At 44.1% G+C, this 17,222-nt stretch overlaps 1 protein-coding gene across 1 annotated transcript; it reads right to left on the bottom strand.

The window, feature by feature from the left end:
- Nucleotides 1–2,063: 2,063 nt before the first annotated feature.
- On the bottom strand, nucleotides 2,064–12,790 carry CLEC19A (C-type lectin domain containing 19A). The gene is made up of 5 exons (XM_081888103.1): nucleotides 12,497–12,790; nucleotides 8,033–8,198; nucleotides 6,470–6,563; nucleotides 3,700–3,832; nucleotides 2,064–2,401 (listed from the first exon to the last, which is right to left on the bottom strand). Exons 1-5 carry the CDS (start codon nucleotides 12,585–12,587, stop codon nucleotides 2,322–2,324), a joined length of 564 nt encoding a protein of 187 aa, XP_081744229.1. The 5' UTR covers nucleotides 12,588–12,790; the 3' UTR covers nucleotides 2,064–2,321.
- Between the last annotated feature and the right edge of the window lie 4,432 nt (nucleotides 12,791–17,222).

Here is a 17,222-nt window from a genome sequence, read left to right as displayed (position 1 = left end):
AGAGAGAACTGAAATTGACAGGTCCTCCCACCCCTACCTGGAGAGTCTTGAGGGCCCGAAAGAAATGCCCAGAGGGCCACATTTGGCCCCCAACCATGGGGTTTTTCCGCTCCTGGAGCAGATTTGCCATTGGTCTGGTTAAGCAGTCTTCTTATATCCCGGCCACCCAAAGTTTTCCCCAATGTTATTAGGTGACCTCTCCCTTTCACATTGTTTAAGGCCAGGTTCAGGCTGCAAGCCACTGGGATTACATCAAATCATAGCATTGTAGAGTTGGCAGGGACACCCAAGGGCCATCTAGTCCAACCCCTTGCAATGCAGGAATCACAGCGTCTTTCAAGCAATAAACATATGCCTTGGTGAACTCAAAGGCACCTCAAAGGACAACGGCACCTAACAGCGTCCCAAGGTAGACCACAGCATTTTGTTATACTGCAAGGAGACAGAACAGTAAAAAGCTGGAGAGACAAATCAGCAGAAAACATGTTAAGTTTCAGTTCATTCATTTAATGTTGATTGTCTTGTTTGGTTAAGGTCTTAAGTCACTGTTAAACCAGGTTGATCTTCTTTATGTTTTAGACAAGCAGAAAGATAAGAAGGATCCTTTTAATTATGAGAAAGAAGCAGCAATCACGTAATAAGGGTGCTTCTGTGGAACATTCACACTCTAAAGAGGGGAGGTTGGGTTCCATTTCCCCCCCCCCCCCCGTTTTGGCTTTTAGCTAAACAAATAAAAGTGTTGCTCCTACTACCTAACAGGACGTGTTATTCCTTCATTTCCCAGCCCTGGTTACACATCATGTCACCACTGGGCTTCAGCCCAGAAAGCCCATTCAGCGTCTGCATTCAGCTGCACCTGAGTATGAGTCAGCAGCAAGAGTCGAGAGGGGCAGAAAGCTCTTGACATTAGCAGTGCAACAAACTGCTATGAAACAACACGGCGCTTCTACACAAGGGAAGGCTGATCTAACCATATGGATGTTGATCAATTTTCCATTTGGCCCGCTGATTCATCTCGAAATAATCATGCCAGTGCTAATTGCCATCCACTCCGTCTAACATCTTGACACAGACATAAAAACAGAACTGTTTCCTATTTAACATGGGCTGACTGAGTTGGGGACTCTTGCTTTTTTATTCTATTTCCCACCCACCCACCATGGCTCAAAACTGACTCGTACATTGGCCCCAATATGAAAAAGTCGCTCGAGACAATCTGATTGTGCTGTGCTTCTCATGAAGATCCAGGGATTCAAAAAGATGTGGGGAACCTCTGGTCCTCCAGGTGTCCCCGAACTACAACTCCCATCAGCCCTGGGAAAACATGAGCAACGGGCAGGGATCATGGGAGCTGTAGTCAGCATCATCTAAATGTTCAAAACCTACCCAAGAAAATAAGAGGTCCCAGCAGAAATAGGCACAGTGGTGCAAACCCAGACAGCATGGCCAATGATAAGGGAAGAGATGGGAACTGTATTCCACAACACCTGGAGGGTACCATATTGCCTAGCTCTGGAGCCACAAACCAAGAAAGCTAACCTTAATAGAAAAATAAAAAAACAATAAGTACAACCCAAACCCTTCACCTAAAAAATTAAACCTGAAGTTGGCTTGGAAATCAGAATCTGCCAGATGCTAAATTCCAAGTGTGGGGAACTTTTGGCCCTTGGAATGTTGCTGAACTATAACTCCCATCATCCCCAATCATTGGTCATGCTTGATGTGACTGATGGGAATTGTAGTTCAGCCACACCCGGAGGGCTAAAGGTTCCCCACACCTACTATAATCAATCTCATAATCTAAAAACAACAGCATCGGAAGATGCAGTCTGTTCACGGATGACAGCTGCACATTGCATACCGGTGGCAAATGTATCCCCTGCAAAAAATTACCTGGATGCAGCTGGGCCCCAGTGAATACATCAGATATGGGGCAGCCGTGGCCCTCCAGATGTTCCTTGACTCCAGCTCCCATCATCCCTGAGCATTGACCAGGTACAGAAAACACACACACACACACACACACACACAAACTTGGTCATGATGACTAGTTGGAGCCTTCATTGAGTCAGATACAGAAATATGTTTATTAGAGGTGAGAGAATTATGCCTTAGAACAGCCTCCCACTAATCTAGCGCTCTTCAGATGCTTTGAACTACGGCTCCCAACTCCAATGGGATTTGGGGTCCAAAACATCTGGAGGGCACGAGATCGGGGTGCAGTGGGATGGGGAGACAGGCTTAGAAAAAGGTTGTAGATCCATTTCATTCCATGTTGTTTGGACAGAAGTTGAGTTGTTGCTTTTGTTTTGGGCAAACGCTTAATCAGCTGCCAGGGATGGGATCTTGCACACAAATGGAAATTCTCTGCTGCAGCTATTGTCATTCCAAGACCTTAAAGCTATGAAAAAGAAATTGGGTGGGGAGGGAGGGAGGGAGAGGGAGAGGGAAAGAGAGAGAAATAAGGAGTTTGTTGGGCGGAGTTTTAAACCCCAGTTTCCAAGGAGGGAAGCAATGGCAGCATATTGAAGAGGCAAAGCTTCTGCTAGCTCAAACTCAGAGGCAATGTTCCACTGTACCCAATATGAATAATAATAATCCTGCACACAGGAAAGTAGCCTGTCACTGAGAATACAAGCCTTGAATGTAATCACTTTCTAACTTTAAGAACAGGCGCCTAAATTCGCTCTCTTTCCTCTCCCCTCTAGCTCCCATTTTCCTTTTGTGTCAAACTTTGTGAGATCACTTCCCCTTTGTGCCCTGACAGGAAGAGGGCATGGCTATAGATGGTCCTCGCTGCTAATGGTGGACCTATATTTGAGGGGCCCTGAAGCTTGAACTGTTATGGGGGGCCCATCACAAGCAGCAACGAGGTCTGAATAACCACTTTTGTATCTGCTTCAGTACTTTTGTGAACTCATTGTTATTCCTCCAGGGTCTTGACCTCTGCTAATAAGGGGGTTGGGGGCAGGATACATTAGCCACAGCAGATTTACAACATTTACAACATGTGTGCTGCTGATTCGCAAACAGTGGGATTGTTGAAATATACAGTGGTACCTCGGGTTACATATGCTCGGGTTACATATGCTTCTGCTAACCCAGAAATAGTACCTTGGGTTAAGAACTTTGCTTCAGGATGAAAACAGAAATTGTGCTCCGGAGGCACGGCACCAGCAGGAGGCCCCATTAGCTAAAGTGGTGTTTCAGCTTAAGAACAGTTTCAGGTTAAGAATGGACCTCCGGAGCGAATTAAGTACGTAACCAGAGGTACAACTGTACACAGCAAAAAAATCAACCCATTGGAGTCATGCGACTCAAATTGGGTCGACTAGACCCCCAAAATTTAAGTAATGTGGACTAAAGTCATTTCTGGGGCCCCTCCAGGATTAGGGGCCCAGAAGATTAAGTTTCATCAGTTTCATAGTAGATTCGCCCCTTCTCCCTGCCTGGGTGGAATCTCTCTCTGCTTCCCCCCACCATATCTGCCACGTGACAACATCTGCATCTCATAAGCATGTGCTCTGTCCCTGAGTTGTGAGGCACTCAGGAAACAACAACTCTGCTCCATCATTTGTGTGACAGCCACTCAGATATCTGAAGGTGGCAATCATATTGCCTCTTGCCTCTTCTCCTGCCTGAGCACCCGCAGCTCCTGGGAAGAGGCCATCTCTGAGATACATCTACTGTACCACCTACCACTGCTGTATCTGTACCAGATCTGCACACAGTCTTCATCTTCCGGTTTAGAGTGGATCCCGTCGTCTGGTTGATTGCCATCCCAGTAGTTATAGTCATATGAGGAGCCATCTGTCCATTCAAAATTGCTTTCCTACCAAATACATCACCAGGGAGTTAGTGCGAGGGAAACAGGCAGGAAATGGCACATATTCAATCTTTGCTGTTAACCAGCATAGATAGAAGCATTCGGAGCATTCTAGGGATGGAGAAGAAATGCCATTCAGTTTACATTTCAAGGCAAACCTAGCTAACTCACGCTTTCCAAAGCAATACACAAGCCAACGAGCGGTTATTTTTTCAAAACTTTTCTGAATTTTGACAATGCAGTTCTCGAGCGAAGTCGTGGGTACAAAAACGCACGTACAGTGGCAAAGTGTGCATAAACGTGCATGTATTGGTGAAAAACTGCATTATATTAGGAGAAAATGCTTTGCAAAAAAAAATGGTCACATACAAATGTATGTATTAGGAGAAACCCACATTTCATTGCTGGTGAATTTTCATGAGGATTCTTTAAAAAAACAAGCAGATGTGGAAATGTGTAGAATTGAATTTAAGGCTGGAAAACAGAGAAACAGAGAAAAATCAAAATGGGCAGATTCACCTATTCTTGGTTTTGAGATACCATTTCAGGTGTCATTACAGTTGCTCAGCAAACCTGAACAATTGGTTTTGAAAAGCAAATGCCTTGCCCAAGAAGGCAACTTTGTCAGTGTGTGTGGTATATATTTGTTGACTGAATAAATGACTGTTGTTTCATTTCGAGACCAGTATCTGTATCAGTTACAGGTGGGACTTCCGTCATGGGGCTTCTGTATTATAAAAAAAACCCAGAAACGAGATGGCAAACTGATGTGTGGGCATGAGTCATCTTCGTGTACTTTTTAATGTACTGAAATCAGTTGGCTGGATCCAGGCTAAATTGGCTGAAGATAAATTCAATTAAATCAATGGGGTGTGGTTGTGATTTTAACTTAATTTGCATTAAAACCAAGGGGTTTAACCAACCTATTCTGCTAATATACCATACTGGCCTGAATATAAGTTGCACCCAAATATAAGCCACATCTTTAAAATTGGAGGTGGGGGGGAGAGAAAAAAAGGGGAAAATATCCAAATATAAGCTGCTCCATTCCTCACTGCTCCTGGCTGCAAACGGGGGGGCGGGGGGGCGGGCCTGCATTGCCAACAGCCTTTCCCTTCCTCACTCTCTCCCTTCTCGGTCTTGGGGGAGAGAACGGGGCACTACGCGCAGGGCGGGTGCCGCTTTGCGGCGCTCCTGGCTGCACACAATATACAAGCTGCACTTATATGCTCGGAATTGGGGTAAAAAGTGAGGCTTATATTCAGGCCAATATGGTTCACAATTTTCAAGAAATTCCCCTTAATATAATAATGCATTTTATACAGGCAACTCCCCATTTTACATTCCAAGACACCATGTGTTTAAGTGAAATCGTGCATATTTGGAACATCATTGAAAAAGTCTGCAAACACCACCTTTTCTCCCTCCAAACCTCCTTGCTCAAACTCCAACCCAGTGCAAGGGCTCCTGGGATTGCACATGCGAAGGCTTGTGGAACTGATAAACACTGCTTTTGAGCCATTTCTGCCATTTTCTTGCTCTCTTAAGGCCCCCTTTCCCCTTTTCATACCACTCCGGGCTTCGCACCGATGTGTGCATACATAACTGGGGAGTTTCCTGTACATTATTCTCACTAATATATGCAGTTCTATGCCCAGCTATCTCCTACCATGCAGTTTTGGATGCAAGTTAGAGAGCTGAACTGCACACAATTCTGAGAAGGGCAGATTTTGTAGAATAGCTGCCTTTCAGTGCACATACTGCTTTGAATAGAGCCAATGAGGTAGGGTGTAGGGTAAACTTATTGCAGAAGAATTTTGTATTTCGAGGAGGCAGGTTAATTAGTTTGTACAATTCATCCTCCTTGCTTATTGGAACATCCTAATGGGTTAAACATTGGGAGCAAGACCTACAGAAGAACAATTGCTGTGCTCATTAGGCATGACATTCCTGTGCAGATCCTAATATAGAGTTAACTCTACTTACTTTGTGTGATTTACTGCTGGCTCACTCCTGTCAATAACTGACTTCCCTCAGGGCAGAAGCATAGGAATATATAGGCATATAGGAAGCTGCCAGGGCTGTTTAATTATCCAGCTGTTACTTTATGGAACAGTATCTGCCTTCCATGCAGAAGATCCCAGCATCTCCAGGTAGGTTTGGGAGAAAACCCCCATCTGAAACTCTGGAAAGCTACTGCCAAGTCAGCATAGATCAGGGGTAGGCAACCTAAGGCCCGTGGGCCAGATGCAGCCCAATTGCCTTCTCAATCCGGCCCGCGAACAGTCTGGGAATCAGCGTGTTTTTACATGAGTCAAATGTGTCCTTTTATTTAAAATGCATCTCTGGGTTATTTGTGGGGCATAGGAATTCATTCATTTCTCCCCCCCCAAAAAAAAATAGTCTGGCCCACCACATGGTCTGAGGGAGGGTGGACCGGCCCACGGCTGGAAAAGGTTGCTGACCCCTGGCATAGATTATGCTGACCTAGATGGATAAACAGGCTGACTCAATATAAAGCAGGGCTATTTCCCTTAATGCTCCGCTTCTGCTAGGCTAGATGCCACCAAGTCTCACCCAGCAGGTCTCTTCTTCTTATGGGCCTGATGAGAGGTGCAGCATCTGATACGGTTAGGTTCTTACCTGTCTTAGATCATTAAGTCCCATCCAAACATCTGTCGGTATTCCAGGCACTCGGCTGTTTACCAGGTCATAGACGAACACATTCTCTTCCCAGCTGCCAATAGTCGTATGTAATTAGGAATGCAAAGATCTGTTAATACTTATTTCTTTATTTCATTGCATTTACACCCCACCTTTCTTGCAAGGAGCTTAAGGTGGCAGACATGGCTCTCCCTCTCCTCATTTAATCCCCACAGCAACCCTGCAAGGTAGGTTAGGCTGGGAGGCAGTGACTAGCCCCCAAGGTCACCCCAAGGTTGAGTGCAGATTCAAACCCTTACTTCCCCAGGCCCTAGTCCAACGCTCTAACCGCTATGCTGTGCTAGCTCTTTCTTTTTAGTTCTCTACGCTTCTCATTTTCTAACCTTAAATTTCAGTGCTCTGCCTTTTGCAGCAATGTGCAGTTTCTAATTCCTCACAAAAGTCTCCAGCATTTTAGTGCAAATATCTCCTAATAAAACAAGTTTTTGTGCACTGTTTTGACTCATGCGCGCCACTTCTGCAAGACTTTTCTCCTAATATGATGCGTCTTTGTAGGTTATTTTCACTAAGATATTCATCTTAAGCACATGTTGACCTGATATGTGCATTTCTGTAAACACGGGTTGGTTGGAGAACAGCATCGCAAAAACCATGATGGACTTGGGCTAACCAGGGTAAATAGCGATATTGCTGCCAGGTAATCAGTGAATCATATAGTTAGGAGGGGGACCTCAAGGTTCATGTAGTCCCACCCTCAGTTGATGCAAGAAGTCAGCACTACATTCTATGCTTAAAGGTAAAGGGACCCCTGACCATTAGGTCCAGTCGTGACCGACTCTGGGGTTGCGGCGCTCATCTCAATTTACTGGCTGAGGGAGCCGGCATACAGCTTCCGGGTCATGTGGCCAGCATGACTAAGCCGCTTCTGGCGAAGCGGAGCAGCACAAGGAAATACCGTTTACCTTCCCGCCGGAGTGGTACCTATTTATCTACTTGCACTTTGACATGCTTTTGAACTGCTAGGTTGGCAGGAGCAGGGACTGAGCAACAGGAGCTCACCCCATCACAGGGATTCGAACTGCCAACCTACTGATCAGCAAGCCCTAGGCTCAGTGGTTTAGACCACAGCGCCACCCGCGTTCCCATTCTATGCTTAAAAACCTCTAAAAATCCGCCAACTTCCAATGCAGCCTGTCCCACTGTCAAACAGCTCATACCATCAGAAAGTACTTCCTAAGCTTAATCTAAATCCTTTCCCTTGTCATTTGAAGCTACTGGAGCAACAGGAAAACAAAGTTGTTCTGCCTATACAACAGTCCTCTGGATATCTGAGGATAGTATAGTCTCACCTTTCAATTGTTTCTTTTCCAAACGAACCATCTCCAACTCCTTCAACCTTTCCCTCACAGGACTTGGTCCCTAAACCGCTCACCATTTTTGTCTCCATCCTCTGAACACATCCCAAGTGTTCCACAGCAACAAGGCACCAGCGAAGGGTGATGCATTAGGGCAAATGGGGCAACGTTATTGCGTGATTCTTACCTGTGAATGGAAGCTAATTTGGCTGATTTTAGGCCGATGGAGAACTCTGCGCAATACAAGTCAGCTTCCGCCCATGTTTTATTGATTGGAAAGTATCTATAGCAAAAGCCTTCATATTCAGTCCAAAAGAGGGGGCAAGAGTAAGAGAGAATTGGCTCTGGCAAAGCTAGGGAGAGAGGAAGGAAATAGGTTAGAGAGGCACATATCTCAACACACTTCCACTTGTCAGATTCACTTGCTATCAGTCCTGGGAGCCCAGAAGATTACAAGGGTCAGGAAAGCCACCTCTGTCTCAACAACGGTTGTCAAAAGAGACGAGCAACAGCTGTCATTTCCATGCATCTTGACATGCCATTGGCTGCAGGCAATGCAGAGCTGGGAGGGGGAAGAGCTCAGGAGAGGCATGTGGAAAGAAGCCCACAAAAGAGGAGATTAGATAAAACTCACCACGCTGGATAAACAGCCTTGTCCTCCTGTCCCCTCTAGCAAATACCACTTCAGCAGGCGACGTCATGGTTCTTAACGTGGGAAAGAAGGACCAGAATTGTGTCCCGCACCCATCCCAATGTCTCTGACTCGTTGCCAGTTTGCTACCAAGCTAGGCTCCTGGTTCTTGTGCTAATTCACAAAGATCTAACCCACCTTGGGAGCTCATTTGGTAGAGCATGAAACTCTTAAATCTCAGAGTTGTGGGTTCAAGTCCCATGTTGGGCAAAAGATTCCTGCATTGCAGGGGGTTGGACTAGATGAGCCTTATGTTCCCCTCCAATTCTATGGTTTTATAAACGGGGATCCAAAGCACCTAAGGAGCTTTTGATCCCTTATGTTCTACCTTGATAACTGAGTTTCATCTAGCCCCTGAGGTTCAGTCAGCCTTTAACTAAAGACCAAGTTTTTAGTGTGGCAGGACCTGCCCTGTGGAACTCCCTGCCACTACAGATTCAGCACAAATCATCCCTGCCTTCTTTCAGTCATCTCCCAAAAGCTGTGCTATTCAGACAGGTCTTTCCAATGTAAATTTCTTTTTATTGCCCGCTGTTTATTGATGTTTGTTATTTATTTTTGGGTGAGTTTGTATACTGCCTGGCTGTGTCTTTTTCAAAAAAATGAAAGTGTGGTCTATAAATATTTCAATCAATCAATCAATCAATCAATGGCACCACTAAAAGCAGGGAGGGTATGTTTCTAGAGTGTGGCGAAGACATGAGACAGAAGGTTCATTCTCAGTGTTAAATATCAAGGGCAGGTTGGGGAAACTTTTGGTCCTCCAGATCTGGCCAAACTACAACTCCCATCAGCTCAGCAAGCACAGCCAATGGACGGGGATGATGGGAGTTGTAGTTCTGCACACCTTACTGGAAGGACGAGTTAGGCCCCAGTCGAAGCTTTCAAGCTGGTTTCCCCCCTCCATATTCCTCTTCAGAAAACGGCCCATCGTCTGGTGGAAAATGAAGCTGTCTGAACCATTCAGCCTGTTGAAATTCTGTACCACTTGCCCCAGTAGGTAACATTAATTTGATTAGCTCCAGTGCACCAGAGGTGCCTGAAAGAATTTTAAGGTTAAATGTGCAAGAGGAGAGACGGCGAAACAGGTCAACCCCCTAATTAGCACCTTTCCTGTTCAGTTGCCAATGGCCGCGTTGGCCCAATCTTTGGACGAGCAGCCAGTAAGCTTTCAACTCCCAGGGCTGAGGTAAATCAAGGATGTCATATTCACCTCAGGGTTTCTTTGCTAGCTGTACTTTTAAAAGGAGAAAATAATATAATATGCTAGTCAGAGGCACCAGCTTGCAAGGGTGATTGAAGAGGGGGGCAGGCGCCACACGTGTGATCTTGCGATGTCCTAACGTCATGCGTGTGACGTCAGGAGGTCAGGAGGAGCCAGGGGTGGAGCCAAACATGGCGGCTGCATGGCTCGATGGCCAGCAGACCTCCTCCACCTCTTCTTGGTGCTGTCACTGGCAGGAGGTTGCTTCAACCCTCCTTCAACCCCTCTGTGGCAGGAGGAGGAAGGGTGCTCAGATCCGCACTTTTGGGACATCGGGGGGCAGCCCCTACCCCCAAAATATAGGGGGCCCAAAAGGGCTCGGCCGCTAGAAACCAGTGCCCCTGATGCAAGTTTAAAGGTCTGCAAATTTGATGGGTTAGGGTAGTCACTTACATGTCACATGAAAAAACAGGACAAATAGGTACTGATGGAAATAAAGAAGTAGCAATGATATCTATTATTTGTTTATTTATATGCTAGGCATGCGGGCTCTGGGAGTATGGGGATTCTCTGTGTGTGTGTGTGTGTGTGTGTGTGTGTGTGTCTTTCTTCCTGGTAGCCGTGGGGTGCCTCCAAGAGTTTGGGCATATGCTATTTTTATGTATACGCAGGACCCTTAGAACCAAACCCCCCCATTAGATGAGATCATATAGTATTTCAGTGAAGCTCAGATGTACTCACTTTCTCTAGAATATGTTCCACCAACTTCAGTGGCTGAACTGTGCCAACACCGAAAGAAAGTGAAATTAATTCCTTCCATCTTTGGTCACATGGCATCAAGAGATAGGGGAGAAATTTGATTCTGGCCTCATTTGAAGCCGGATCTATTCAATCTACAACTTCTAAAATTTCATGAGAACAGAAACACAGCTATCCTTTGAAATTTGCCCTTATCCAATTTTGCAATGCAGATCGCCAATTGAAGAATGTTTACAAAAATGCAAAAATTGAGAAATTGTTTGAAAAATGTTTATTAGGAGAAATTTGAGATAAAATCCTGTTTAATTTTCTGGATGTTTTTTTAATTGCAAATTTTTGCAAATCTTAGAATAGGAAAAATTAGAAACTGAAAGCCAAAATGAGCAGATCCTTCCATCCCTAAATCCATCCAAAGTAAGGTTGGTTATACTGCAGTGGAGCTGAGAAACTCCTCACCTTTTTCTACTTTACACTCCAGCAGTTGAATCCATAATAAGTTAGTTGTTTTTAATTCCCATTCATTTCAGTGTAGATTAAGTTAAGATCATGACTGCCATCCCTTTGATTTAATTGGGTTTAAGTTCAACTATTTTAGCCTGAATCCAACCCATTAATTTGAGTAAGTTAAAAACAAACAAACCAAGTACACTATAATCCCTAATGCCCATAAATCATTTTATCATCTCATTTCTTGGCATTTCATGAACACAGAAGTTCCACAACAACTTAATTATGCAATCAAATAAATCCACATAATTTGTACAAATAGTGGTCTGGAAATGAAATGACAGTGAATAAGTATACCACAAACTCTCAAACAGTTTAGCTGAGCCATAATGACGGCTGAGATGCTATCTGAACATTAGGGATGAATGAATCTGTCCATTTCTATTTATTGCTGTTTGTCATGTTTCCAATCTTCATTTCAGTTCCTTACACGTCTACATCAGTTTGTGTTGTTTTTTTCATTTAAAAAAATCTTCTTGAAAATCGATCAGCATTTTTGTGTGAATTTCTCCTAATATATACATTTTGTATGCATTTATGACCAATATACAATATTTTGTAAAGTGATTTCCCCTAATAGAATACCTCTTAGGGCATATTAATTACATATATATATATATATATATATATATATATATATATATATATATGCATTTTCATGCACACTTTAATCTGGTATATGTATTTTTTGACACATTACCTGACTGGAGAACTGCATTGCAAAATTCAGAGAAATATGAATTTCAAAAGCTAGCTGAGTTTCAGTTTACATACTGTTTTGAAAAGTACATAGGTTTGCTTTTAAACGGAATGAATTTTATTCCCTATTCCTACTGAACACAGGCTGCCACCAGAACTGGATTCAATGATAAAGTTGGAGCAAGATGTCAGTTTTGCCTTTTCATCAAAGCCTTTAGATTCCTGGTAAGCCACCCATAAATCCCAACTTTTCTGACTTAATTAGAAAAAACAAATATCGTCTATCAAAGAATGGCATGAGAGAATACAGGACCGTGTTTCAACAGCAAACTAACTCACTTTATTAGTTTTAGAGAACAAAACCTAAGAGAAAATAACTTTAAGTGAAGAAGGATTAATTTCAGTGATCAATATAGGAGCTAGGGGCTGCTGCCAAACGTATATAGTGGGCTTACAGTGTTCTGATACACTTATGTTAGTTTGGGTCAATAGCTGCTGTGCTACACAGGAAGTTTTGACTGGATATATGCAAATTCATAGGAGTCACTGAACATTCTACCCTTCTGCATATATTTTATTTTCTAAAGCTTATGCATTTTGTGATATAAATGGAATCTATCTATCTATAGCTCTATTTAGAGGATTTTCTCAAAGGGGGAAGGAGACAAAAACCAAGAGGTGATATTTAGCTCCCAAGATTAAATCTCAGCCTGATTAAAACCCCAAGCAAAATTACCTTGGCTTCAGGTGTCCCAGTTTTGAGTATTTTATCATTGGAGATGGGTACTCACCTTGACTGATTTTAATATTGGTGTGCGGGAAAGCTTGGATGGCGAGCAGCACCCCAGAGAAAGTAGCGCAGAAATTCCACCTCGATATCATAGCTGGTCGAGAGCAAGTCTCCTCTACGAAGCTGCAAAGAACTGGCTGCTCCGTGTTTTTCCTCCCTTTGTAGTGCTACTGAAGTCACTGGAGCAGCTGCAAAGAGGCTTTGTAGACAACTCCCTCCCTTGTAAGGGCAAACTTTCAACAAGATTTGCACAGGATGCTGGCCGAACGCCTCACGGCCTAACCTCCCACACCACTGGCCATTCTGTCTCACTCCTCCAGATGACCTGATTATTGAGCATCCATCATGATCTGCTCATGCAAAGCTTGCGTGGCGTTTGGACTATAAGTAGTCTTTATTTCACATCCGTCTCTGGGTATGACAATGAGCATTCACCCTGCATCAAATCACCCTCCATTTGCTTGTAAGGTCCTTACGCATCTTCCCATTAGTCATCCGCGAGAAGTCTGATTAATTCTGTTGCGCAAGCGCAACAGAGCACCTCAAAGGTGCGGATTCTGGTATGCGCTTGAACCCCTTCCTTAACACACTGCCACACAACAACCCAGTGTCCCAGATAAAACCAAGTTGAGGCTAAAATGGAATAACTTGCCCTCATCACCCAGCAGTAGAAATGACCTAACAAACCCTTAAGATGATTGCTACGTGACTTAGAGGTAAATCCCAAAGGCGATTCACAGTTCCAAAAAGCAATGTGCTGGATTTTAGAACATAAAGCCACTTCAGGCTTTCTTTTAAAAGCTTTCCATCTTGGTGCTTTAAAAAAAAAAAAATACTTGCCAGGACTGTCAAAGGCAGAGGCAGGTCCAAGTCTCAGAGCTGCTAGGCCTATGAAGGAACACAGCACAGTGAAAGATATGTGGCAATATACCACATTTTTAAAAAGACCAGTAAGGGGTGTTCCTACAAATCACCCAATGCACTCAATTTAACGTGTCAGGTGGTAGTTGGGGATGAATCCTGTCTACACTTCTCCCATGTTGATGCACACACTGAGAGATGGCATTTCTTCAAAGGTGTTTTTTTTCCCCTGAGGAAATTTATGAGATTTCTTTTTCCTTTTCTCAGCCCCCAAGGGTATACGTGTGGAGGGGGGGATTGCTCTACACAGTGTTTTTGAATATTCTCCACTATATTGGGTGGGGGCTTCCATTCCTCTTCCCCCTTCTGAACACACACACACTGTTGTGGGGCAATGCGGAGACATTGGGGAGAAACAAAATGGCAGCCAGGTGGCTGACAGAGTTGTTCCTACTACCCAAGAGCCAGTGCAGTGTTAGTGGTTAGTATTGGACTAGGACCTGGGAGTAAAGGTAAAGGTACCCCTGCCCGTACGGGCCAGTCATGTCCGACTCTAGGGTTGTGCGCCCATCTCACTTAAGAGGCCAGGGACCAGCGCTGTCCGGAGACACTTCCGGGTCACGTGGCCAGCGTGACTAAACTGCATCTGGCGAGCCAGCACCAGCGCAGCACACGGAAACGCCGTTTACCTTCCCGCTATAAAGCGGTACCTATTTATCTACTTGCACTTAAGGTTGCATTCGAACTGCTAGGTGGGCAGGAGCTGGGACCGAAAGATGGGAGCTCACCCCGCCGCGGGGATTCGAACCGCCGACCATGCGATCGGCAAGCCCTAGGCACTGAGGTTTTACCCACAGCGCCACCCGCGTCCCTCCAGGACCTGGGAGACCAAGGCTCAAATCTTCACTCAGCCATGAAACCTGGTGGGTGACCTTGGAGGTCAGTCACTGCCTCTCGGCCTAACCTGCCACACAGGGTTGTTGTGGAGCTAAACATACATAAGAATATTTTTCCTACTGAAACTTTGAACTGTGGCTGTGTCTAGTGGCAACTCGTGTGACCCCACCCCACTCCCCAACTGCCACTCCATATGTGCCCACTCAACTTCTTCAATCTGCAGAACTGGCATTTGTACAAGTGCCACATAATGTGTGTTTTCCACACTTGTGAGAAATCAATATTTTAGTATGGCAGCATGTATTCTCTGAAACTCCCCTCCCCACTGATATTACACAGCCTCCCCTAAAAATGCCTCTGCTGTGATATTTTCGATGTCAGCTAAATCATTTTCAGGGGATGCTGAGCCTATCCGTACATATATTTTTGGTATCTTTATTTTATTTGGCCATCTGTCAGGGATGCTTTAGCAGTGATTCTGGCATTGCAGGGGGGTTGGATTAGAGGACATCTGAGTTACTCCAAACTCTAAAGTTCTATGCTTTATTAAAGTTGTTGATTTTATCTATATTTAAAACTATAATGTAAGGTCCTGGAGTGGGTTACAAGTTCTTTATTCCAATATAGATACAAACAGTGAACAAAACTGAAGTACTGTGTAACTTTATTATGTCTACTGTTTTTAAGGTTTGTTTTATTGCTATTTTTAAATATTTTATAACATTTTATATAAACCACTTTTTTAAAAATTGAGTGGTATCAAAATAGTGAATAATTAAACACACACAAATACTAAAACTCCCTGAATGTAGAAAATTAGCACATCAGGGAGAAAGCTAAGTTAGAGCACTTGTCCCTGACATGCTAGTTTTTTATATACATACATACATACATACATGAATGCATGGATTTATTATATTTATTTATACCCTGAATATAGAAAACAAGCACATCCAGAAGTAGGCCAGGCCAGGACCCTTCTCCTTGACATGCTGGTCTTTTATATTTGGGAAGTGAGTGATCAGTTGATTACCCCTGCTACTGCTCCCCTAATATAGAAAGCTAGCCTGTCAAGAAGAGAGTCAGGTTAGGGCCCTTCTCCTTGATACACTAGCTTTCTCTGTGCAGGGATTTATTCATTGTTATTTTTAAAAAGTGTAAGCAGGAGTCTTCTATCCCACACCTGCCACCTGAAACATTGCAGCTCAGACATAGGTCGGCCATCTCAGTAAGAACAAGGCCACAGATGAACATGAAACAAAAGACTTTGGATTAAGATTGTTTGGGCTGGGAGGCGCTGTGGATTTTTCTATGGTTGATGGATCCCAGCGTGAGTCTATTGCCAAGGACAAGAAGGAATTTACAGCTCCCCCAGGCCAGTAATCCTTAGGCTTCCAACTGGAATGAAAAGGAGAAGAACAAGCTCATGCAATGCCACAGACCTTTAAAGGCAGAATGTTCTCCCCACTGCATGGGTGCGCAAATGCTCCGCGAGGACCGCCAAGCAGCGGCCAGAAAAAAAACGTGAATGTGCTCCCATCCCTGCACCACCTCCTATACTCTCACAGTTCTGGTTTGGGTGAAGGAACACAGCCTCTCTGTATCATGCTTTGTCCCCAAACAGCCCATCTTTATAACAACATCCTTAGAAGACGTGTGGGGCCAGTGGTTATTAAAAGGGGATTACAGGGGTGACTGAGACTGACAGGTGAGTCAAGGCTCTTTGACTCTGCAACAAGTATAGGAGAAAGACTGCCTCATACCTTAAGGCCCTTGAACTTTTTTGGGGGGGCGGGAGCCTTAACCAGGGGCAGTTAACTACAAGATCACCTCACCGCACATGTGCGCTCACTCGACCGCTTCAATCAGCGGCAGGGAAAATAGGGACATTCCAAGATCAGATCAGAAGCCAGAACGGCTTCCGTAATTCCAGCACTGTCCCTGGAAAATCAGGGCACTTGGACGGTGTGCTATTGTGTCGCTTTGTTCCCCGTTCTTGGATTGCAAATATTTAATGAAGAGCAGGCTATGAAACTGGAAATAAATAATCAATAAAATTACCTTTGAGCAGCAGGTTCGTTTCTTCACGTTCACGCATCTCTACTCAGGCAAGCAGGCGCATTCAATGGCACATTCCAGCTAGGCAAAAAAACTTTGAGTGGATAGCAGGTCCAGGGAGCAGTGTGACCTGTCAAGACTTCCAAGAACCAAACACAGAGGCCCAGATGGCTGCATTTGACCCTCCCAGGCCTAAAGTGCCCTATCGTCAGTGTAGGGATTGTCAATATGGTGGCCTCCTGGTGGTGTTGGGATTGCAATTCCCATCTTCCCTGATCATTGCATACCTTCCAATATTTTCTCTGATGAAAACAGGAACATCCTATTCAACAACAACAACAACTCTATTATTTATACCCCACCCATCTAACTGCATTGCCCCAGCCACTCTGGGTGGCTTCCAACATATATAAAAATATAATAAAACATTAAACATAAAGAACTTTCGGTCTCTCCGAAAAATTTTACACATCACTTGGAAAGACAGGCGAACTAATATCAGTGTACTGAAGAAGCAAAGATCACTAGTGTTGAAGCAATGATTCTTCAACATCAACTTTGTTGGACTGGTCATGTTGTGCGGATGCCTGATGATCATCTTCCAAAGCAACTACTTTATTCCGAACTTAAAAATGGAAAGTGTAATGCTGGTGGTCAACAAAAGAGGTTTAAAGACTGTCTCAAGGCAAATCTAAATAAATGAAGTATAAACACAACTCCAGCCCGGAAACCAATGTCCCCACTGTGGCCTCCACAGTCACTTATGGACTCATTATTAAAACCATGTTTATGGAAGACAATCTTACTCGGCTACAAGGGATCGCAGAAGAAGAAGAAGAAGAAGAAGAAGACTTCTGATACAGTACTGCTGATCTGCAAATGTTTTTTTAGTTAACATGATGATCTTTTTG

Source organism: Podarcis melisellensis (genome assembly GCF_964234715.1).
Source record: "Podarcis melisellensis genome assembly, chromosome: 14".
NCBI lineage: Eukaryota > Metazoa > Chordata > Lepidosauria > Squamata > Lacertidae > Podarcis > Podarcis melisellensis.
The sequence above is the reverse complement of the archived record's forward strand: the minus strand, read 5'-3'. Positions and strand labels throughout refer to the sequence as shown.

Coding starts and splice junctions, on each gene's coding strand:
- CLEC19A (XM_081888103.1), bottom strand. CDS start 12,587: ATGATATCGAGGTGGAATTTCTGCGCTACTTTCTCTGGGGTGCTGCTC. Junction 6,564..8,032: donor AAATTAGCTTCCATTCACAG/GTAAGAATCACG, acceptor GACTATTGGCAG/CTGGGAAGAGAATGTGTTCG. Junction 2,402..3,699: donor CTGGTACAGATACAGCAGTG/GTAGGTGGTACA, acceptor TCTTTTTCATAG/CTTTAAGGTCTTGGAATGAC.